Source organism: Amborella trichopoda, chromosome 2, assembly GCF_054954075.1.
Source record: "Amborella trichopoda isolate Santa Cruz 75 chromosome 2, AtrichopodaSantaCruz75HAP2 v2.0, whole genome shotgun sequence".
Classification (NCBI taxonomy): Eukaryota; Viridiplantae; Streptophyta; class Magnoliopsida; order Amborellales; family Amborellaceae; genus Amborella; species Amborella trichopoda.
The window spans coordinates 54,048,577-54,073,853 of NC_142337.1; the positions used below are offsets into that span (position 1 = coordinate 54,048,577).

The 25,277-nt window shown below is 34.0% G+C and overlaps 1 protein-coding gene across 1 annotated transcript; it reads left to right on the plus strand.

Annotated features, from left to right (window-relative positions):
- The first annotated feature begins 7,769 nt into the window (after nt 1-7,769).
- On the plus strand, nt 7,770-13,392 carry LOC18431454 (glycerol-3-phosphate acyltransferase 1). Its single transcript, XM_006841579.4, has 2 exons — nt 7,770-8,809; nt 12,336-13,392. The coding sequence occupies exons 1-2, from the start codon at nt 8,114-8,116 to the stop codon at nt 13,263-13,265; spliced, it is 1,626 nt and encodes a 541-aa protein (XP_006841642.2). The 5' UTR covers nt 7,770-8,113; the 3' UTR covers nt 13,266-13,392.
- Nucleotides 13,393-25,277: the final 11,885 nt, after the last annotated feature.

Genomic DNA, 25,277 nt, shown 5'->3' on the forward strand with positions numbered 1-25,277 from the left:
CAATTGTCACCTTTTTAGGGTAGAATTTCGTGTGGGTGGGATAACTTCCTTGAAGTGGTCAAGTATTTTTCGTACCAAATGATTCATAAATTATTGTGTTTGTATGCGCTATAAACCAGGGTTTAAATTTAGGAAAACATTTATATAGAGCCGACGCTCTAAACAATCAAATTAGAGCCCACCTCAAAAATTTCATTAGAATAGGTTGTTTTGATGCTCAAATGTCCTCAAAAGTGATCATCTTGACATCAAGATGCATGGGCATGAGAAAAAAAATGGATTTCAAGTTTTGGTAATAGTGCATCTTGTAAGGCATTTTTGGACCGTCAATTTTCAAAATTTTCAAGTTTTCATAGATCTACACTATTTTTGAAGCTTTAAATTTTATAATTAAAAATGATATATTTTAAGGCTATCACAAAGTTTTCAATATTGAAACCACATTTATCGACAGTATTTGAAGGTGCGCTTTACTTTGATTGTTTAGAGGCTCGGATGTATACAAACCGCACCCGAGTAAGTAATAGTGTCTGCAGGTAACTTGCTCATGTGGCGACAGAGAGAGAGAGAGAGAGAGGCGGATATTTCTTTGGGTGTGGTTTGTATAAGGTTGAGCACTTTCAAATAGTGTCGAAAGATAAGCTCAATGTGGAAGAGCTTATGCACTTAGTATGAAATCTTCGGCATCTAGAATCAAGGTCAAATGCCTTATTTATAGACAAACAGTCTTAGGATCACCATTGGATCATTTTTTATGCAATCTAGGCCCTTCAAGTTCTGTCGTTGTTTGCAAGTGCTTTGGCGCCACTAAGAATGGCATCAGAAACGCATTCATTAGCATTAATTATGGTCAACAAAGTTAAATGCTCCGGAATAGTGTAATCCAGTCCAGGTACAACATGTGGGCTGAGTGTTCTTTCATACACTCCATGGACCAATCAGAATCTGTTGCATTTCTAACTTCCTTTGGCGCACTTCTGAGTTGCGCTTGTGTCAATCAAATGTTTCGGCTCCATCATATGATTGACGGCTAATGTGATGTTTCCTCGACGAATTCGAGGGTAGCATGCCCTTCCGTATTGATGTATGACACATCAGTACCTATCGATACGTGTCAGTCTATACTGACTTGCAACATAGGGCCATACGTCCCGATTGTTTCCATGTTTTGACTATCAGAGCCCTGGAGTAGGTATAAGGGGCATCGGCGTTATTGGCAATGGCATCGAGACAGGTCACGTTCGTGTCTTCTTTCTTGTGTTGCCATTTGGAGCAGATTCGGCTCCACTAGTAACAACGTCAGAATGCCTTTGATTTGGTAGTCATGGGTTTTGATTTTCCGCGTTCTACCTTCCAAAGGAACATTTCCATGTTTTGAGCTCTGCCGAGCGATTTGGGGCTCATGGGGGGCAGTTTATGTATGGGTCAAGACAAGTGTGACTAGTTCAACTATCGGGGTAGTTTGCCCGAAGTACCTTGGTCTTTCATAGTTTCCTCGATCTATAGGTTTCCAAAGAGATTTTGGGTGGTATATATTCTCAGTTAGAGAAAGTCATAGTTACTCCCACGATAATCTTCTTGGACAGCGATTTAGTTGTATAATACCGATAAAAGATCAACATATGTTAGTTATGAGAGCTAGTGTAAGAGGCTTGTCTGACTAAGTTTGAGAGGCAACGCGGTGTCCCAAATTTACTATGTAATTCTCATCAGTATAGTGGGTTTCAATTTGCCATGCCCGTAGATGTAGCCCATTCAAAATGAACATCAGTAAATCTTTGTGTTCTCATGGTAAATGTATTTTATGATTTATTTTTATCCTTGTATTATGGTTCTTACTCTTGTTAATTTTATTTTTGGTCGGTTAAGTATATGATCCTGGTAAGATCTTGATATTAAAGGTTTATGTCTCCACATTTAAGAAAGTTCCAAAAACCCACTAAGTGGTATCAGAACCTATAAATCAATATAAGACTTAGCTTTGTTAATTTAGTCGAATAATAGTACATGGCAAACGATGCCAGTGGTTTGATAGGGAGAAATATGATGGCAGGTATAGTATTTTTCAGCAAGAATGATAAAGGGATGTATTTGGAAAAACATAAGAACTCATAAAGCTATTGGATTGCATTGGCATGACGAGTTACTGATTTTTATATGGAGATTGTTGGATATGGTGATATCCAAAATCATCGATACAAAAAAATCCCATATTAAAAGAGATCGATATGATTAAAGTTTTCTAAATTAGTTAAGAAATCCATTAAAGTTATCTACTTAGTATGGATTCCTCATATAATGAGAGGACAATAATATACGTCTTTGTTGGGTCACCTCATAAGAAAGGAAAAAGTTTTTATAGGGATGCTATCTTATAATGTAGAACTACGGATATCTCTCAAAAATCCATCAGAAAAATGTAGTTTTAATGTTGAAAAACCCTTTGATTGATCATCTCGACATCGAGATGTACGGCTATGAAAAATAAAAAGATTTTAAGTCTAAAAAATAATGCATTTTATAATATATTATCTAAACCGTCCATTTTCAATATTTTCATATGTTTATAGATCTACTTGATTTTAACCATTTTCGAAATTTAAAATTTTATAATTAGATATAAAAATAGATTTTGAGATAATCCTAAAAACATTTTACATCAAAATTATATACCTGATAAAATTTAAAATTATATACCTGATAAAATTTGAAAGTGCACCTTACCTCTACACCTACGGATGCATCTGTAGGCAAACTGCACCTTATAGGAAAACTAGACTTCCCCAAGAGAGAGACAGTGGTCTCGTAGGTATGGCCTAGAGAGAAGTTAGCTTCATAAAAAAGAAAATGATATGATGGTACCACATGCATGGAGAGAGAAAGGTGGATTTCTTGTAGAAAAACCAGTCCTATAAAAATTTTAGGTAGTTGCATGTTGAAGGCTTGTATGAAGAAATAAAAGCACTAAGAAAAAAGCAAGGAGTAGTTTTTAAAATGCAGAATGTGTAGAGGATATAATTTTGTAGGTTTTCAACAGTACAATACACAAGTTTGGCACATGCATGCCTTAGGGGCAAGTTGGATATGCCAACCAATGCGAATATACTGCTAAACCCGATTTAGACCTGACCAGAATATACATAAAGGGACTTGTTGGGTCTAAACTCCTCCAGCTCATGAGACCATTATTATCTCGTGAATGCTCAAGCTGCATTCACATCCTTTAGTGCAATGCATTTAGGGGTGGCAATAGACCCGAGACCCAACGGGTTCAGAAGTCCTGGGTCTGGGTATGGATCTAAAATTTGAACCTAACTACTATTCGGGTCTAGGTCCAGGTTCAGATCCTGCCCAACCCAACTCATGCCCGTAATCATAGGGTATATGATGGCAATCATATAGCTTTAGACGCCCGCTAAGTGTTCATATTGTCACAATATTTACAGTATTATTGGCAAAAAAATGAGACATATATAAAATGAGATAATTATTAGCTTGTGAGTTGTGGGAATCACATAGGTTCATCTATGTTAATTTCGAAAATTCGCCATATTCCATGGTTCTTCAAACTTAAAAAACTCCATTTATCTACCAAATACTCGTGTACACTTTTTAAAAAAAAACTCTTAACTAAGTTAAAGGTAAAAGAGAACTTGAGAAATCGGTCATAATCAACCCATGAGATTGACTATAAGTTCACGATAGCGGAAAATTATATTAATATCTATTCAAAGCATTTAAATTGTGATGTCTTTAAACGAATACTATTTTCATGGGTTATCATAAATTTCAAGTAATTTGATAACAATCTCATAAATATTTTCTATGTTATTACTTACGTGATGGGGACAATTTTCGGAGTCTCATAACTGTGGTTTGATCAAAACCAGGTTGCCAACACATGAGAGCATTGTTTTGAGCCTTGGACGTGGTCACTCGGAATCGGTCGAGTAACTCGATTTTGTCTTAAAAGTGAGGCAAGTTTCATCGTGCACCACATCACAACAAGAGTTCGAATCCCCCTGATTTAAGCCAAAAAAGAATAGGGTAATCAGACTCAAGATCCATTGTGAAAAAGGTGGCTAGTCTAGCCACTACAAGGCGACAATTAATGTTAATTGAAGGCGGATTATATTATATATTTATCCTTCTTTTTTGTGTTTTTTTTAAATAGGACTAAATTTAGACGAATTACTCGAACTCGCAAAAAAAATATGAGAGACAAAGATGAGAGATGAACATGGATTGATCGTATGAAGTCAAGGTGTTTGAAGGTGAGACTCTTGACCGTGGTTAGCCACGTTTCAAGGGAAAGCATGCTTATGAACTCTCAAAGAGAGCATACTTATAATCTATGTGGTCATTAATAGCTGCTACGATAGATGACTAAACATAATAGAGAAAATGGCGGTATTCGTGAACACTGGAATATGGACGGTCTAGGTATATATTACAATATACATTATTTTTATGACTTGAAATCTTTTTTTTTTTCACAACCATAATGGTCAAATCTGAGATGATCGATTTGAAGGTTTCCGACACCAGAAGTACAATTGTTGGTGAGTTTTGAGGTAAGGCTTTACTTTCTTTCATAAGGCCTGGGCCTTATTTCAACTCATGATTACATATAATTTTATGGGCCTTTTAATGTTAAATAAAAAAGGATGCGTTCTACATAGAGCCGAGGCTCTAAATAATCAAAGTAAATCACACTTTCAAATAGTGTTGAGAAATATGTTTCAATACTATAAATCTTTGTGATAGCCTTAAAATATATTTTCATTTGAATTATAAATTTGAAGCTTCAAAAATAGTGTGGATGGAAAAGATCTATAAAAACTTGAAAATCTTGAAAATTGATAGTCCAAAAATACGTTACAAGATGCACTATTTCCAAAATTTGAAATCCATTTTGTTCTCATGAATGTGCATCTTGATAACAAGATGATCAATTTGAAGATATTTGGGCATCAAAACAACGACTTCTAATAACATTTTTTAGTTGGGTTCTAATTTGATTGTTTAGACCCTCGGCCCTATATAAACTTTTTCCAATAAAAAATATAGGTAAAATATCAAATTGTCTATGTCTTAGGTGCATTTTGAGAAATTTCTTTTAAATTTCCAAAATCGGCTTTGAACCTTTAGGGGAACAATTTTGATCTGCCAGATCCAAATCGGGTGATTCTTGAATAAGTATAAACCCACGAATCGGGCAAGCGAGACCATCCCTAGCTTTTCTAATCACAACATTATAAGAGGGTATGTTATATGAATCAAAGCATTATTTCCCACATTTATCTCTGTGAGGATAGATCACCGTGCAAAGACCATAAAACAAAACAAAAACAACCTGAAAAGTATACAAGAAGACCAAGGTTTGGAAGTGGCCTATCTCACATAAGGTTCATGTATTTATCTGGTTGGCTATCCAAAATAAAATTTTAACCACTGATAACCTGATCATAAGAGGTAAAGTGCTTCTTAACATCTGTTTGATGTGCAAGCTTGATGGTGAATCTGGGAATTATCTCCTTATTCATTGCTCTGTTGCTTCGAGATTATGGTATTGATTATTTGGTTTATTTGGGGTGCATGCTACTATCCCGATGTTGGTTTAGGATATTGTTTTTCAGTTTACCTTGCATCACTTGCCTCCTGGTGGTTCTCTCCTCTGGCGCATTGTTCGAGGAGCGGTCCTTTGGGAAATTTGGAAGGGAAGGAATAGGCGTACTTTCGATGGTGTTAGCCTCTCCTTTGATCGCTTGTTTGGGAATGTCTTGCTTTCTATCTGGAACTGGTTCTCAGTAACTAAGGAAGGTTGGGGCCTTTCCCAAGCTGATGTTTTACTTAACCTGCAGAACCTTTTTCTTTTGGGCAACGTTAAGATGTGACCCAAGTGCTTTTGGTCTCCCCCAGAATCTGGTTATTTCAAATTGAATTTTAATGGTAGTTCTTTTGGGAATCCTGGCTTGGCAAGTATTAGGGGAGTCCTGCGTAATGATCTGGGGGTGATTTTATTCAACTATGCGGGTCCTCTGGGCTCTACCACGGCTAATCATGCCGGGCTTGCTTCTTTACTGCAAGGTCTCAAAATCATTTCTTCTAGATGTTTGGGAGTTAGTTGTATTTGTGAAGGTGACTTTTTAAATGTTATTAGTTAGTGTAAGAAGGAATCACACATCCCGTGGAAGCTCCAAGCCCCGTGGTTAGAAATCATGGATCTTTCTGCTTCTCTCTTTATCTCCTTCTCTCATGTATACCGTGAAGCCAACAATGTTGCTGACTTTGCCTTCTTTGTTAATTTCTTTTGATGTAATCTCTTTTGAGTAACTCGTATTAATAAATTTGGAATCTTTGTCAAAAAAAAAAAAAGTAGGTATACAGCAAGGTCATTTACCATTGGTACAAGGTGGTCACAATGGGTGGCCGCATTTATTCTATTGACGAAAACTCAAAGTTAAAAAAAAAAAAATTCAAATTTTGTAACACACCCAAGCTATTAAATTTCGCATCGGATAATTGTAAGTAATTGTGATGTACTTATACTAAAAATAAATAATCTCATTGTATACAATCCCAAACCAACCATTTCATATCGGCCAAACTTTTTTTGGTGGCCTATTTTTTTTTGGTGGCTTTATATTCATCACAAAAGGTTACGTTTAGGAGAAATCTCGATTGTGATGCCGTAGAAGACCAAAAACGGGCTAGAAACAAAAGGAGAAAGGAGTGACAAAATGGTGGACAACCTAACAAAAGGGCAAAGGAAAAAAATAAATCAAGGATGGCCTAAAATAGAAAGAAGGAAGTCGAATAATGAAAGCAGTACCCAATAAAAGTCCCCTTTTTTTCTCTAAATTTCTTATTTGTCTGGCAATGACACACGTACAAAATTGCATTTTAATTTTATGTTTCATATAGACGTGGTATAATAAAGCACGTGTAAATTTCATCTTTGACGCTAATGAGAACATTTTCGTAGCTAATGTGTACTATTTATTTCCTTTTATGGACCGTTTGAGGCCCCAGTATTTGCAAAACCTTGTAATGCTTCAAATCCCGGGTATACAAATTCCACATTAAAACATTTTTCGATGGATTTTTAAAGTGCATATGTAATTTTCCATTTAAGGTTGCAACTTTATATAAACTTTTTATTTTTTACATAAATTTTTTTAAAAAATTTTTTTTTTTTAAATATTCTCGAATTGGACATCCTACTCGGGACAACTCAGGTTTGGTAAGAGCCTGAGCCCAAGTAACTCAACGGATTTTTCAATCCCTACCGCTAAGTAGACTATGTTTTTTTTAAAGGAAAAAATTTATATAAGGTTGAAACCTTAAAATGTAGAATTAAAGATGCACTTCAAGAATCTATCGAAAAAAGTTGTTTTAATTTTGGAAAAACTTCTAAATGATCATCTCGACATCGAGATGTATGTATATAGAAAAAAAAATCGAGTCCCAAAAGTAGTGCATCTTTTAATACATTATCTAGACCGTCCATTTTCAAGATGTACAAATTGAACATATCTGCAAACAAATGAAAATCTTGAAAATAAGTAACCTAAATAACTCATTACAAGATCACTATTTTAAAGTGTTAAAAATTCTTGTTTTCTTTATATCCATGATCCGAAGGTGATGATGATGAATCGGTAGGTTTTCCAACTTGGAAACACTTTCTTTATTAAGCTTTTCAAATACCCCTCACTTACTTCTGCAGTCTAAACTTTTTTCCGTTAATGTCAACGTTTTCCGTTTGGAAGCCTGAAAAGGAGGCGCAGTGAAGAACGCCGACCAAGCCGAGGGTGTAAGGAAGGAAGGGACGTTGAGAAGCATTAATGCACGCGCTTCCCATTCACCACTACTTATAAACACCTCCCTTCCCCTTCCCTTTCCCCCACTCATCTCACAACTCTTTCTCTCTCTACACTCTCTCTCTCTACCTTAGACGTCTCATGTCATAAGCTTAGTTCAAGCTATCTCCCTCTCAAACAAACCCCAAGCTCTTCTCTCTCTAACTCTCTCTCTCTCTCTCTCTCTCTAACGTAAACCATCCAGTGAATTCAAAAAACCCCAAGTTTAGGATAGCCTGCAACTTGCAATGGTTTCTCCCAAGCTTCTCAACTGTTTATCTCACTACTTTCTACCACCATTCTTCTCCAAAGTTGTGAGGAAGCTTAGAAACCAATATCTCAGAAAGACTTCGTCTCTCTCTCCTCAATACCCACCGGCTTCCAAGTGTGCATTGAACTCTGTAACCGACCGGACCTTGGTTTGCGACATTAATGGGGCTCTGTTGAGGTCCTCTTCTTTCTTTCCTTACTTCATGTTGGTTGCTTTCGAAGCAGGGGGGATTTTCAGAGCCCTGTTTCTCACTCTAGTTTACCCGTTCCTTTTCTTTGTTGGTAGAGAGACGGCCATGAAAGTCATGATTTTTATTTCTTTTTGTGGGTTGAAACAGAGTAGTTTTAGGGTGGGAAAATCTGTGTTGCCTAAGTTTTTTCTTGAGGATTTGCATTCTCAATGCTATGAGATGGTAATGGCTTCAAGTAAGACAGTGGTTATTACCAGTGTTCCTAAGATTATGGTTGAGGAGTTTTTGGAAGAGTATTTAGGTGTTGAGGTGGTTTTGGGAACAGAGTTGCATTTCTTTCACGGTTATTTCACTGGTTTTGTTGGTGCATCTGGGCTGGTGAATAAACAGAGTGCTTTGAAGAGGTCATTTGCTGAGATTAAGCCTGACATTGGAGTTGGAAGCTTGAAGCCCGATGACTGTCAATTTCTATCTCTGTGCAAGGTGAGTAAAAGATTAAATAGAAAAAAAAAAAAACTTGTCTTCTCTCTTATTTAATATTCTATAGAGTGATTTGCATACAGACCTTAAAAAATTTGTTAAATCACGAAATGTACGTTTATTGTTTATTGGCGAAAAGGTAAGTCGATCTACTTTTTTTTATTATTTTTTTCAAAATTAGCGATTTGATAATTTTTAAAAAAAAAAAAAAAAAAATTTGAGTTGACCAACATTCTTGTGATTTCCACGGGAGCATTTCCCGTATTTTACCTTAGAATTTTAGGATCCCTGAGTAAATCAGCCTTTATTTTACACATATTTCTGCCGCCAGCTCTTTTATATTGTTTATCTCATTCCTCTTCTTGCAATTCCTGGTTTCTCTCTTGTTCTTAAATATACTCTCACCACTGGACTTCTATATAGTCTCTCTCATAGTACAGTTCTATATTTTCTATCTATCCCTCTTCTGCAATTTTATATTGTTTTTATATCCCCTGTCCCTCTATCTTCCCTTTCTGCACTTTTTTTTTTTTTTTGTTTCTCTCTCTTGTGATCTAATACGTCGGTTCCCCAGGACTCATAGATTGTATTACTATTTGGAGTTCCTCTCTCTTCCCCCAACACTTTCTGTATGGTTTCGTTGGGGTTGATGCATTTATAATGGGTCGGTTGATGTCAGAGAAAATATGAAACAAGGGGTTGAAATCCCGTGTAATATCATTAAACATGTCACAAGTTTTCGAATTATATTTGAACCATCATCCTATGTGAAAATAGGGAGAAAAGGGGTTAAAATCCCTTATAGTAAACGGATCGGCGATTCAAATAGTCCACACTCATATCTGTGTTGGATCAGTGAATCGGATCGGAGCATTGATTGAATCGATGAATTTTACCTCAAAATTTTTTCAAACAATCACTATGAATCTCTAAAAATAGTGGTTTTTTAGTTTTAAAAGAAATTACGAGTGGTGCATAATGTAGTTTCATTACTGTGTAAATATAGGTCAATATTGAGGCGTTGTTTTCCTATCTGGATGTCTGGATAATTATTCATTATAATATAATATTATAATATTACATCAAAATAATTTAAAAATATTAAAAAATATTTTCATATTATAAGATTAAAAATAATAATTTTCTATATAAAGTGAAATTAGTATCACGTCAAACATTTATTAATTCTCATTACTCTTCCAAAATTATCACATTGAAATTAAAATTATTAGTTTATATTTTATAATCATTTTATTATACAAATAAAAATAAATTTGAAATTTTTATTATAATATTATCTAATTTAAATTTTAATTTACAATTATAATAAAAATAATACATTATATAATTTATAATAAATAATATTTAATATTTGACTATCAATATAATTAATATAATTATTAATTATAATATTATACTAAAGGTGATTCAAAAAACAAGATGGCTCTTGCTTGTATATTTTGAATTGCTTGTGTATTTTTATAATAAACATAATTAGTTTAATATTTGGGATGCTAGTATATTTGAGAAAAAAAAAAACAGTGCTCTAACCACTAGACCATTTTGTTGGGTACTTAATATGAAACTAATCACCATATTAAGTTGTCCTTAATATGGAACTAATCAGCATATTAGGTAGTATAATTAGTGTTGCTTTAAATATGGCCATTGTCATTTATCCAACAGTTTTAATGCCATGCGTAGCTGCATGCAATGTCATTATCTGCATTTCTTTTTAACGTTGCTGGACGCCTGAATGGCTTTTTCGAGATTTGTCGATTAATTTGCACGCATAAATGCACAGGGAAAATTGTCCCACATCAACAGTTATGAAAAATTCACTTGTCTAAAATTCTTGGGCCTCACATTTTTAATTGTTCGACTGGGACGCATGGTTAGGTGGTAGCGTGATGTCTTTAATGAGAATTGGGCAGCTGCCCATTATCATTATTTTGAAAAAAAATTCAAAAACTCGGACGTATCTTTGGAAAGAATTCAAAAAAAATTTACAGTAGAAACACGGTGGCGAGTCTGATTTTTTATAAGACTCGCCAGCTCTCATGCTGTACACAATGACCATTTCATGATATTATCACACTGATTTTGTACAGTAATACTGTAGCGACATGGTGATATGTCCGACTTTTTCTTAAGACTCGCTGGTTCTCCTGCGGTACAAAATCATCATTTAGCATTTTTGCACAGTAGAATCGCTAAATCCCGTTTTATGGTCAAATATGGGACGGTCTAGCCGTTCCCTATTCCGAAACAGGACGGTGATTTTTTAAACCTTTAAATGAACCAACCTCCGGGATTTAGCGATTCTACTGTGCAAATTATAAATTACAAATTATATTTGAGAGCATTGTTTTAAATCTTTTATATCAATCACATACTTCCTCATGAAAAATATTAAAAAATTCTCAATTTGCCCCCATTTAGTGTTGAAGATTCAGTGCTTTGGTAATTTTACCCTAAGGAGACTTAAATCGAATGACACCTCTTCAGGGTTAAAATTGTCAAAATACCTATAACTTATAATGGGTAATTTGAGAATTTTAAACATTTCAACATATACCCTCAAGTGTAATTAGAATCTTTTGAACCATTTTTTTTGATATTTTCCATTGTTCGTCTTGAAACACCATCATCGAGTTTTAAATTGCGGTGTTTGATAATTAGTCCTTTCATTTCTCTTTATTTCCTTATTAAGAGTTGATTTTTCCTTGTCCAATTATGAAAAGTCCCGTACTTGAATTTTTTATATTAATCTTAAATAAACCCTCTAATCCACAATTTCTCCTGGTCTTTTATCATTCTAGGTCTTTATTCTCTGGTTTCTCATGTTCTATTTTATTATATTTACTTGCCTTGGTATATGACTCAGTTTTTCTTTTTTGAGTGATAAGTTAATGGAACTTTTTAATAAAACTTTCAAACTTCAAATCCTGTCTCTTTCCTATCTCTCTCTCTCTTAAGTCTCTCTCTTTTCCATAAGTTGATAGCACTATCTCTCTTATTTAATACTTGATTGATTTACATGTGTACCTTAAAAAAAAATTTAAAATATGACATATTCTGTTTATAGGCATAAATTACAAACATTTTTTTTTTTTTTTTTCTAAAATTGCTTTTCGGTTTGAGGATGAAATCTTCGGTTTGAATTTTAAATATTTTTTAAATATTTTTTGTTTTTAGTGCGGTTCCCCATTTAGTGCCCTACTAACGAAAAAAACTAAAAAAAAATAATTAAAATTCGGTTGTCCCTGGATAGGGGCAAATTGAAAAAAATAATAAAAGGTGGGTTGATCTACATTCTTTGTAATTTTCACTTATAATTAGAGGCATTTTGTATTTTAAGAAAAATTTAGGGTCCATGCATAAATCACTCTTTATACATTTTGTGACTTCTGATTATTATTATTTATACTTTTTTGTGACATCTGATTATTGTAGACCTACTTTCCTTCAACCTATTTATTGGAAAATTGCAGTACATATTGAATCAGCTTTATCTTTGTTTTCACAGGAAGCCTACTTGGTGAACAGCCCAGATTATAAAAACAGTTACATTTTACCAAGAGAAAAGTACCCAAAACCTCTCATTTTCCATGATGGAAGGCTAGCTTTCAGACCCACTTCCCTTGCCTCTCTAGCCATGTTCTTATGGCTCCCAATAGCTCTACCTTTGGCCATTATCAGAACACTCATTGGACTCCTCCTCCCTTACAAAGTAGCCATCATCGTAGGCTTTGCAACAGGCATGAGGTTCAAATTGAAGAATCCAAATCAAAAACCATCCTCCCCAATTCTAGAGAGAGAGAAAAGCTCAAATCTAGAGAGAGAAGCAAGACAAGGTGTGTTATATGTGTGCACCCACAGGACCCTCTTGGACCCTCTCTATCTAGCCACTGCCCTTAACAAGCCCCTCACTGCTGTGACATACAGTCTGAGTAGAGTGTCTGAGATCTTAGCGCCCATCAAGACAGTTAGATTAACAAGAGAGAGAAAGGAAGATGGAGAGAGAATGAAGAGATTGTTGAGGGAAGGTGACCTTGTGGTTTGCCCTGAAGGGACCACTTGTAGGGAACCCTATTTGTTGAGGTTTAGTCCTCTATTTGCTGAGTTGACAGATGAGATAGTGCCTGTTGCTATAAATGTTACAGTGAGCATGTTTTATGGGACTAGTGCAAGTGGGTTCAAGTGTTTGGATCCTCTCTTCTTTCTCATGAATCCTTTCCCAAATTATGAGGTTGAGGTTTTGGAGAAATTGCCATTTGAGTTGTCTTGTTCCAGTGGGAAATCAAGCTTTGAGGTTGCAAATTATGTGCAAAAGAAGCTTGGAGAAGCATTGGGTTTTGAGTGCACCACTCTTACAAGGAAAGATAAGTATTTGATGTTGGCTGGAAATGAGGGGATTGTTGGTGATGCTTGTAAAAGGCCTAACCGATCTGGATGAAAATGAAGGAGCTCTCTCTCTCTCTCTCTCTCTCTCTCTCTCTCTCTCAACTGAAATTCTTGGTGTTTTGGGATGTAGATTACTTGGAGTTTGTATACGATATGCTGAATATAACATATTCTTTAAATATGGAGATTTTCTTCTTTAATCTTTTTGCCATAGGTAGATCTGAGATATTTACATACGGATCGTAAAAAAAAATTTAAAAACGAAATGCTCCGAAGATATTACAAAGAAGGTCGGTCAAATTATCTTTTTTTTTTTTTTTTTTTTTTCAAAATTGCCTTTCGAACAAAAGATAGAATCCTCGGTCGGAATTTTTAATTTTTTTTTTTTTTTAGTTTTTTCATTAATAGGGCGGTGCCCAAGTTTTAAGGTTAGTAGCCTACTAACAAAAAACCTAAAAAAAATTAAAAATAAAATTCGGTAGAAAGATGTCTCTATACTAAAGGGTAATTTTGGAAAAAAATGAAGTTTTTCGTATTTTTAAAAAAATTAGAGTACCTATGTAAATGCTCTCTCTCTCATCCTTGGTGAGGACGTTTTTCTATTGTGCAAAAATGAGGTAAAATCAATATTATCAAATTCGTTTCACTGCGGCCCAAGAGCCCAAAGCTTTAGGATCTTAGGCATAAACCGAAGAGAAATGAAGCCCGGTGCTGCTGCTTCTGTCAGATTCGGACCGCTTCAAGCTGCTTCGGTAAAATTTGGACCTCTTCGAGTCTGCTTCGACGACCAAAGAAATAGCTAAATAAATGTATTTTAAAAAAACATATATTTTTAAATTTTAAATTTTTTCTATTATTTGTATATATTAGATATATAACTATCTAAGGTGTAAAGTCTTCCTCTGAATCGGTCGAAGTTTCAAATTGTTTTATTTTTTTTACCAAACCGAAGAAGACTCATAATCACTACTTTTTTAACATTTGATATAAAAAACAAAATAAAGTCTCACCTCAAATCTTCATCCAAAAAGCACTTTTGGCAATAAAAATCTCCATGGCTCTAAATTCAATTTCTACGACGACAATAAAATTCAAAACTCAAAAAATAGTAAAGTTCATATGGATATGTAGACACTTATCTTTAGGGTAAAATGGACTGTCTAGATAAATTGTTATCAAAATTATATCTTTAGAGCTTGAAATCTTCTTTTTTTTACAATAATAATGATCGTTTTTTTATCGCTTGAATTATAATTTTTGATGAATTATAAAAATGAAGCTTTACTTATTTTGATTGGACTGCAGTCCTATCAAACCGTTTTCCTTTGATAAGAAAGGATGTACCTACTCAAGCACAACATGAGTTATCGTGTCCCTCAAGTGAATTATGTGATTCCACTTAAGCAATCAAGTGTAAGAAAATGACATAACGGATGGCTGCCTTAATACCGTGCACCGCAGAAACATTCATTTATGTTTTATTTTTAATGTGTTGTTTTTTTCTTTTTAAACTAATTTATTCCGAGATAAAACTATTGAATTTTATTATTATTTAGAAAAGCATTTTCTACATATAACATGACAAATTTATTAGGGTTTTTAATTAAAAATGTTTTTATTTCAAAATAATTAATGCTAACAGTCCTCAAACCCAGTCAAGGAAAATCGGACAACTTGCGAGCCTATGCTGCAGTTACCCCACGCCTCGCCAATACTGCTCTAACCGCTGAAACGGTACGCGACTTGGGGATGGAATGCTTGCAATCGTTACATAAATAAAACCATTTGGGATAGTGAAGTGCATACCCCAATGTTGTCAAATTCGTTTTGCTTCAGGCGAAGAGGTCGAAGCTTTTGGAGTTTTAGGCCTAGTCCAAAGCGAAGCCGTAGCCGAAGCCGAAGAGGCCGAAGCCGAAGAGGCCGAAACCTTTAGATTTTAGGCTTAGACCAAAGTGAAATCGAAATTTGGTATTGCCGCTTCAGTCAGATTCAGGTGTGTTTCAGGCCGATTCGATGGCTTCTTCACTTAAAGTAAGAGACATGAAATTTTTAAAGAGAAGATTTTTTTCTAGAAGAATTGAACTTGGTTCACAGCCTTGTAATCAAACAATTTATTGGAGGAGAAATATATTAACTTGTCAACTATTCAACATATTACTCATTTTAAATTATTACAAATCATCATCATTTGTATTTTGATGGGCTTTTTTATATTAAACAAAGACGGCTTATATGTTAAATAGCTCATCTCTTAGATGCATTTCTATAAATTTCCATTGAATTTTTGCTTGAAAATAGAGGTGAATAGAATGTGAAAGAGATAATCCAAGAAGAAAACACTTACTCACTCCCATTGAGGGATATTGAATGAAAAATAGAGAGAATGGAGGGAAATGATATGAAACAAGAGACCATCGAACTAAACTATAAAGGTAGTTATAACCAATGTGCAGGTAAATTATAATTCTGATTTAAAAATGGAAAAAAGTTATATAGAGCTGAGTCTCAAAACAATCAAATTAGAGCCCACCTCAAAAATATCACTAGAAGAGGTTTTTTTTATGCACAAATATCCTCAAATTGATCATCTCGACATCAAGATGCATGGACACGAGAAAAAATGGATTTCAAGTTTTAAAAATAGTGCATTTTGTAACACATTTTTGGATCGTCAATTTCAAAATTTTCAAGTTTTCATAGATTTGCTCGGTCTACACTATTTTTTAAGCTTTAAATTTTATAATTAAAAATAAAAATATAGTTTAAAGCTATCACAAAGATTTTCAATATTGAAACCATATTTCTCAACATTATTTGAAAGTGTGCTTTGCTTTGATTGTCTAGAACCTCGGCTCTATACAAACAGCACCCTTTAAAAATTGCCAGGCACTTCATACTCCGATCATCTATTATTTTGTGATGTATGTCTGCAGATATTCCCAAAGATTTATTTATAATACCTGAACCCTGAAGCACACTAGCCTAGTGAACCATAGGACACCCTAAATTGTAGTCCACACGCATACCATAGTCTAACCTTAGAATCTTCCCTAGATACTCCAGATGTTTTAAGTATCCTGTTTTACAAATCTACAACCTATAAATACGTAGGACTAAATTAAAAATACTCCATCAAAATGAGGTTTTCTACTATCCTTTTCTTTTTATTTTATTTCATACATTTTTTCAGTCTTACGATTGCATATTTTCTTATGTTTAATTAATATTGATTAAATATCAGTATTAATTATTATTATTTTTTACTTTTTTAGACTTAATCTATGCTTTAAAGTGATGGTTTTTGACGCCTCATTTACGACATGCCCCAAAAAACTCCTTTTTTCTATTTCTAAACAACTATGTTCTTTGTCATTACAATTTTCAAACTATCAAAAAAATCCTTGTTGTGCTGTCATGCTTTTTAAAATTATTTAAATAAATAATAAATATTTAATATAAACTTACCTTTTTAATCTTCTTAACTATATGTTTGGAAGTACCCACGCTCATCAAAATATTCATGACTTATTTTGAAATTTTTATTATATTTTTTTTGTTTTGATAATAGTTATGTTGTCTTCGCTATGGAAAATGGAGAGCAGCTATTTTACTTTTAGAAATAGCTTGTGATTTTTAAAGAATTGTTAAAGTTATTTCACAAAACATTATTTTTTACTAGCACTTTTAAATAAGGGTGCAGTTGGCATACGGATGCATCCATAGCTGTAGACTTAAGGTGCACCTTCAAATTTTATCATGGTATATAATTTTGATGTAAAATTTTCTTAAGATTATCTCAAAATCTATTTTTATATCTAATTATAAAATTTTAAATTTCAAAAATGGTTAAAATCAAGTAGATCTATAAACATATGAAATCTTGAACATGGACGGTATAGATAATATGTTGTAAAATACATTGTTTCTGAGACTTAAAATCTTTTTATTTTTCATGGTCATACATCTCGACGTCGAAATGATCAATCAAAGGATTTTTCAACATTAAAACTAGCCTTTTTCGGTGGATTTTTGAGGTGCATCCGTAGTTCTACATTATAAGATTGCATCCTTATATAAACTTTTTCCTTTAAATAATATCTTTGTTTTATATTTTAATAGTTACTTTTCTCAAAAAAAATAAGTTTGTTTTTGTGTTTCCATACTTTCTAAAATTATAGTAAAATTTAATATTTATTATAAACTTTCAAACATTTGAAATCAAATACCTTCTTTTATATTTTCCAATTTTGAGTTATTAATAATATCAATAATTATTAACAATTAAAGGAATTATTTATTTACATCCTATATTATGAATTTATGATTTGATTATACTTTTTGGAGGCCTTTTACTATGGATTTTATAAATTTTAAATAGTTTGTGAATCATTCTCAAAACTCTAATACTTTGGCATAATTTTATAGGAAGTAAAATAATTGCATTTTTACTTCAGCTACCATTACATAAGTACATCAAATTTTTATTATTGTCCTTTTTCATTTTTTTCATCTCTCCTTACGTTTAGAATTAAATTTATTAATGATTTCTTTAATCTTATGAATAGGTTTGTTATTCTTCATCGCTCTTATATTTATACGTGCAATGCACGTGAACCTACTAGTAACAAAAAGCACATGAATTTCAAAAACCTACTGGACGGATTTGGGCAAGGTTAGTGCCTTAATTCCATGGGTAACTAGAAGCGTGTGCGTGTTCAATTTTTTTTTTGGATAAGTCAGTTGGGGCAGGCAGTCTATTACTCATGTTTTTTCAAATAGTTAAGCAGTTTTTTTAATATATTAGTGGAATGGTGTCAATAAGAATGAAAACCACAACAGGGTGACTAAGATGTAGGGGTGCTACCACCACGAACCCAACTCCTTGTTCAATTGTGTGATTGTCTACATGCTGACAGTGCATGATTTGTCTGCAAAGTACAACTAATGAGGGAAAGGGGTTTGGGTCGTGGTGGTAGCACCACACACCCTAGTTACCACGTTATGGTTTTCATTCCCACTACCAACGTCACCCCACTAATACTTTCAAAAAAACATAACTCCTAATCGATTTGAAAGAACGGGTAGGGGTCATCTTTTTCACTAAATTGCCTTTAAAAAAAACACAAATAATGAGAAGTCCGGGCTTAATTGGTTAACGCACATAATGATTTGCAACGCTAGGTCTTAAGCTCAATTCCTACCGAGGGCAGGAGCTCTCCCCAATGTCTCACCAAAAAAAACAAAGAGTTGAAATAGCGAGAAGGCATGTGCCTCCCTCGAGAGAAAGAGAGAAAGAGAGAGAGAGGAGAAATGTTCCCCTCCAATAGAAGAGAATTATAGATTGGGCTCAGCTCAGTGATCAGCTTTTATCTGAAGTCCCAGTACATACAGCTACCGGCCATGGCCATTGAATTTTGGAAGGAGAAAATGTCTGAGCTTTTATCTGAAGTCCCAGTACATACAACTACCGGCCATGGCCATTGAATTTTGGAAGGAGAAAATGTCTGAGCTTTTATCTGAAGTCCCAGTACATACCACTACAGGCCATGGCCATTGAATTTTGGAAGGAGAAAATGTCTGAGCAACACGCCACATGTTCGTGCTACAACATTGTGCATTAAACAGACGATGAAGTCCTGCCAAGATTTACTGATCAAACCCATGATGAAGACCTGCCAAGATTTACTGATCCTTCATTGCAAATACTCACAACATGTTCGAAAAAATAAAAATAAAGTTGCAATTTATACATCTTGAATCATGAACATTTTGATAAGTACAGGCGTATTTGCTACCACCGTCACCTTTCACTATGTTTATGTTTTTTTAGCACACTAGGTGGACAACTGTACCACATTCTTTTAGTATTTTTTTTGTGAAAAGACTTCATACTGCCTTGGGAGTATACTGTGAATTTGCTCCCTCGGGCAAAACTCAAGCTCTGATTATTTTTTGGATCCCCACATTTGGAGATATAATCTCTAGAACCAAGCTCCCAACCACAGTGAAGGAAAAAAAAAAAAAAAGAATTAACTCGCACTCTACATAAGGAAAGTTCACATATGCCAACCATTTTTCAGTTGTCTAATATGAATAGACCGTCGAGATGTGCCCAATTATAATGTCACATCTAAATACTATTTTATTTTTAACTTTTCAGAAATGATAGTGGCACCAAATTTGGGACATCCAATCCTCTCTTAAGTTTGCATATATAAAAAAAAAATTTTATTACTGATAAAATAAAATGACCAAAATGCCCTTTACAATTTTGGGGTAGTTTGGTTATTTTATTTTTAAAATATATTTTGAATTGTTTTTTAGATGAATCCCATTGACTAGATGAAACACTCTACATTTCATGTTCGTATGATTTTAAAAGATAAAATAAAATACTCTGAGATGTCATATCTAAATCGAACAGTCAATAGTTTACTTCTGACATTATGGCTGAAGCTATCTGATCCATCCATTCATATCACACGGCTAACTGCACCTAATGATATATCTAATGATATATAGAAAGTTTTCCCCTCTATATATGTCTAAAAAGATGACATTCCAAGATCGAACAAGAACCATACAATTTTTTTAGGAGAAAGATCTAGATGTTGAAAAACTTGAATGTTTTTTTATAAAAAACAATCATCTATTGATACTCAGATGGGTCCCAAAATTTGAGATCAAATCTCCCAAATATTTATTTGCCTAATTGAGGGACTTGTGTACAGTATATTTCCATGGGAGCATGCTATATGAGCTCCTTTTTCTTTTTTTTCCCTTTTTGTTTTCTTTTTTTAATTCCCGTTTGTTTCAATAACGCACAACTTGAGCTACTCAAACCTTTGTTAGTCTAAGACTATAAATAGTATGATTGTTTTTGGGAGCTAAAACTAAAAAACGAGAAAAATTTAAAATATCATACGTTTATTGCACATTATAGTAGAGGGTCCTACAATTCATCTTCTACTCGGGCGGGTAGGACTTTATTGATTGAAAGAAAAGTTTATATAAGGATGCTACTTTATAATGTAGAACTACGGATGCTCCTCAAAAATGCATCGGAAAAGGTAGTTTTAATGTTGAAAAACCCTTTGATTGATCATCTCGACATCGAGATGTATGACTATGAAAAATAAAAAGATTTTACGTCTCCAAAATAGTGCATTTTACAACATATTCTCGACACTGTCCATTTTTAAGATTTTCATATGTTTATAGTTCTACTTCATTTTAACCATTTTTGAAATTTAAAATTTTATAATTACATATAAAATTAGATTTTGAGATAATCCTAAAAACATTTTACATCAAAATTATATACTATGATAAAATTTGAAGGTCCACTTTACCGCTACACCTACGGATGTATTCGTATGCAAACTGCACCCTTGATTGAATGGTGCTTAGGATATAAATTTCAGTTGTTCCTTTGGCTGACTGGTGTCATCTTCATGACAATAAATTACTGGTCACATTGTACCTCTAGAAAATACCTAAATAAGGTAGATTATCATTATGTGCTCTTTGTTACAAACACAACATTAAAATTCAAGATGAAGAAAGAATAATGGGTGTTTGATCAACTCCCGCAATTGGGGATTTAAGCCTTTCTTGGATGGTGAACTGGCTTTTAAAAAAAAATTTGTTTGTTAGTACACCAGGTAGGAATAGGGACCTTACCTTTGGTAGGAATGATATTCAAGATGTTATAGTGTGGCACCTACCATCCGGAACACCTATGCCTTGAGCTTATTTCTATTGGCTTTCTAACTTTGAATTTGTAAAAACCTACTTGTACATAAAGTCAACTAGTGCATCTCACTAACTCACCAAATGCCCAAACACACTTTGATACGTGTACCCTATTATTTTATTCACTTTTATTTTAGGAATAGAATTTAGAACATTGGTATTTATGGTTGTGGGCATCTTAAATTTCATTCTTACCACTAGTAAGAAACCCCAACAACATTCACTTTGATGCTACATGCATAGGATGAAGGGCATGTATAATATAGTATAGAAGATTAAAATACCTAGGCTTAGCTAAGGTATTTTGTATTATGTACCCACCAAAGACAGTAAAGGACCAAGTTAATGAGTTTTGATATGATGATAGGCTGAGAGAATCACATATTTATAAATCGTGTGGGTTCAAGTTTATCATTGTCATCATCTAAGTCTTATGTTTACTATTTGAGGTCACCTGTCAGAATCTTGTTCTATCATTATACTCTATCAAAGGTCATACCCTTATTCAAATCACAAATCACTAGATCTCTTCACATTATTTCTATCCATGTCCTTTTGGGTCATACCCTCAAGTTTATAACTTCTTATTTATTCTAAAGAAAGGAGAAAAGGTTGTAAATAATGATATTATTTAGTACATGGTTGGAAATAGTGAAAAAAATACTTTGTAACTTATGATTTATATAATCAATGGGATCAGTCGGCTAGGGCGATTCTTCTTCTAGTGAAGGCAGTGTAAACAACGAGCAATTTCTATTCATTATAGCCTTTTCCCAACTATTTTTTGTTGGCTACACGAATCATGATTTATCATTCTATACTATTAAGGGTCATACCGTCAGTGAGGCCCTAAGTCCCCATATCCTTTCTTACTACTTCCAACCATGTTTTTTTGGGCTTATCCCTTGCCATTTTTTAGCCTTCCATTTTAACTAACTCGCACATCCTAACACGTGTTGTACTAGGTCTAAGTTGCACATCTCTAGCCCACCGAATTATATTTTCTTTCATCTTATCTCTTATAGGAGCCACACCTAAGTTCTCTCAAATGTATTCATTTCAAATTCTATCCCTTCTTATCTTACCACTCATCTATCTCGACATCTTCATTTCAGTTATACTCATCTTATGGGTATGGTGTTTCTTGACATCCTAACATTCGGCCCCATAAAGCAAAGCTGATCTCACAGCTGTCTTATTGAATTGCCATTCAGCTTCATTGTCACATCTCCACTTTTGCACACCAAGCTCTAATTCTATGCGTGACATCTTCCTGAATCCAACCATTTTCCTGGATTATCTACCTAAGACATCGAAAGTATACTCTGTTTGGTATTTTTTCGCCATCAATCTTAACTATTTCCTTCGTCTACTCCTATTATTACTAAACTTGCATTACATATACCATGTCTTAATCCAGCTTGTTTTAAGGCCTTTATATTGTAGAGCATCCGCCCAAAGTTTTAACTTCGTGTTGACGCTACTTTGAATCTCATCGATCAAAATTATGTCATCCGCAAACAACTTACAATATTGTGTCACATCTTGTAGGTGCCTAATTAAGTCATCCATAATTAAGACAAAGACAAATAGGTATGGGCTCAATGTTGACCCCTGATGGAGACATATTAACACTGAGAACTCACTCGTCTCTCTACTAGTTGTTCGCACGCCATATATATCACTCACCAAGTCGATATAGTATTAGAAACTCATTTCTTATCCAACACCTACCAAATTAAATATCGACCATCATTGCAATGGGGCGCACCTAAAAAAATATTTTAAAAAAAATCTAATAAAATATAATGACTAAAATACCCCTTAAAACTTTCAAGGGTATTTTGATCATTTTATTTTATTTAGAATATTTGTTTTATATTTTTTTTACAAGTGTGAGTTTAAGAGAGGAGTGGACGCCCAAAATTTAGCATCAAAATATTTTGTAAAATAAAAATAAAATGGTGTAGAGATATGATATTGTGATTGGGACCATCAAAGCCGTCCATTCAGAAAGGGCGGTTGGATAGGGGGAAGTATTAAAGTTTTATGCATCAAGGGAAGCATATAAATTTATGAGAAAGCATCTCCACCATTGCATTTAGAACATAACATAGAGTAGACCCATGCGGACCATGCAACATGTATGCATGCACTTAATTTTCAACCACGGCTAATGGGTTGGCCACAGTCATTGCAAACTATTTCTTGCGACTACCACTCTTCATAATCCTCATGAAAGTTTTTTTCAACTAATTGGAGTTAAAGTACACAAATCATGGTCTACCATTCTGCTATATTAAGAGTCATACCCTCAGTGATGTTATAAATCCCTATATCTTTTCTTACTACTTATAACCATATTCTTATGGGCTTACCCTTGCTTTTTTTTAGCCTTCCACTTAAACTAAATCGCACTTCCTAACAGGTGGTATATTGGGTTACACCACATATGGCCAGTCTACCTAAATATAATCGCTCTCATCTTATCGCCTATTGATGCCACACCTAGATTTCTCCAAATATACACATTTTGAATTATATTCCTTCTTGTCTTGTCACTCATCCATCTCAACATCCCCATCTCCACTATGCTCATTCTATGAGTATATTGGTTTTTGTCATCCAAAAGGTCACCCCATAGAGCAAAGTTGATCTTACAACTACGACTATTAATATAATAATACTGTTAATAATGAGAAGAAATAATTCTTCAATGAAAAATCGCATTCCAATAATTGAAATAGCATTCCTCTAAGAAAAAGGGACTCAAGTCTCTCATTAAAAAATGGTGCATGTCATAGCAGTCTCTCTTTCTCAATTTTGCATAAACAAAGGCAATGTCCTGGTTCGTTCTAGTTTTTGTTGTTCTCGTGCATTTGAGCAAGCCAGACAAATTTAAATATTTTGTTTTATAATAGGGTGAGGTTTTTATGAGGTGTCAATCTTATACTATTGAAGTAAGGTGCACCTCAAAACTATGCTGAAAATAGAATTTTGGTGCCGGAAAAGCCTTGTGATGATATGAAGATCTATTGTTGCCCCCAATTATGAAATTTAAAGTTCCATAAATTGTGGCGATCAAGCATATCTATACACACTTAAAAATATTGAAAATAGACGGTCCAAATAATATGTTAGAATATGAACTATTTTTAGAACTAGAAATTCTTTTTTTTTCAAGTCTATGAATCTCGAGATCAAGATGATCAATTTGAAGGTTTTCCAGTATAAGAACAACCTTCACTAGCGGTTTTTTAGGTGCACCTTACTCGGGACACCTTATATAAACTTTTTCTTTTATATCCTATGGATAAATTTGCCTAAACCCCTTAAATGGACATCTCAGAGCTGTCCTTTGTCCATACAATTCCCCCTCCTCTCTCATCCTCTTAATATTTTCTCTATACCTTGTCCATTGTCCTCTCCTGAACCTTCAAGGCTCATTCATCGGAGTCGCAATCCAATGGTTTAGTTGGCTTTGAAATCGAGTGCAGTGAAGGTTCATGAGTTTAGAGAGACGTCAAAGATTGTAGATAAAAGAGGGAGGGATTGTGACGGTTTAGATTGATTAGAGCTAATACTACAGGGCAAAATGATGCAAGAAATGACAGATTTATAGTCCCAGTTATCACAAAAATACACAATTATTTGAATTAGCTTAGTGAGTTTATTTGATGAGGTTGTGATCACAATGTTAAGATACCAATGCCTACAACTCTCTAGATTACACAAGTCACAAAGGGAGGCAATTTTCTTCAAATGCTGTTGTTGTGGCAGATGATTGAAGGGTAGCGTTTATCACCTTTCACCTTTGAGAACTACATCACGTTTGGCTCCCAGTTGGAGTTTTCTTGATATTCATATACTATTTTTGGTTGTTGAAACCTGATGTACTTCTGTTTGACATGCTTCCTTCAGTCTCGGCCAACATGTATCAATGAAATGAACTTTAATGTTTCCCATTAATGAAAGGGGAGCCCGCATAAAACTTTTGCCACATCTATTCCATAACACGGATGAGTGGCAAGACAATAAATGATAGGATTCATAATGAATACATCTAAAAGAATTTAGGGGTGACTCCAAGAAGCGATAAAAGAAAGTAGACTTACATAGTCTGGCCATGTGCAATGTCGACCTAAAATAGAACTACTTAAAAGGCGCAATTTAGTTCAAGTGAAAGACTTTAAAAGGGCAAAAAAAAGATCAAAAAAAAAAAAAGATAGAAACAATGAGAAGAGATATAGTGGCTTACAGTCTGTATGAAAATATGAGTTTTGATAGAGCTGAATGACCAATTCCAAAT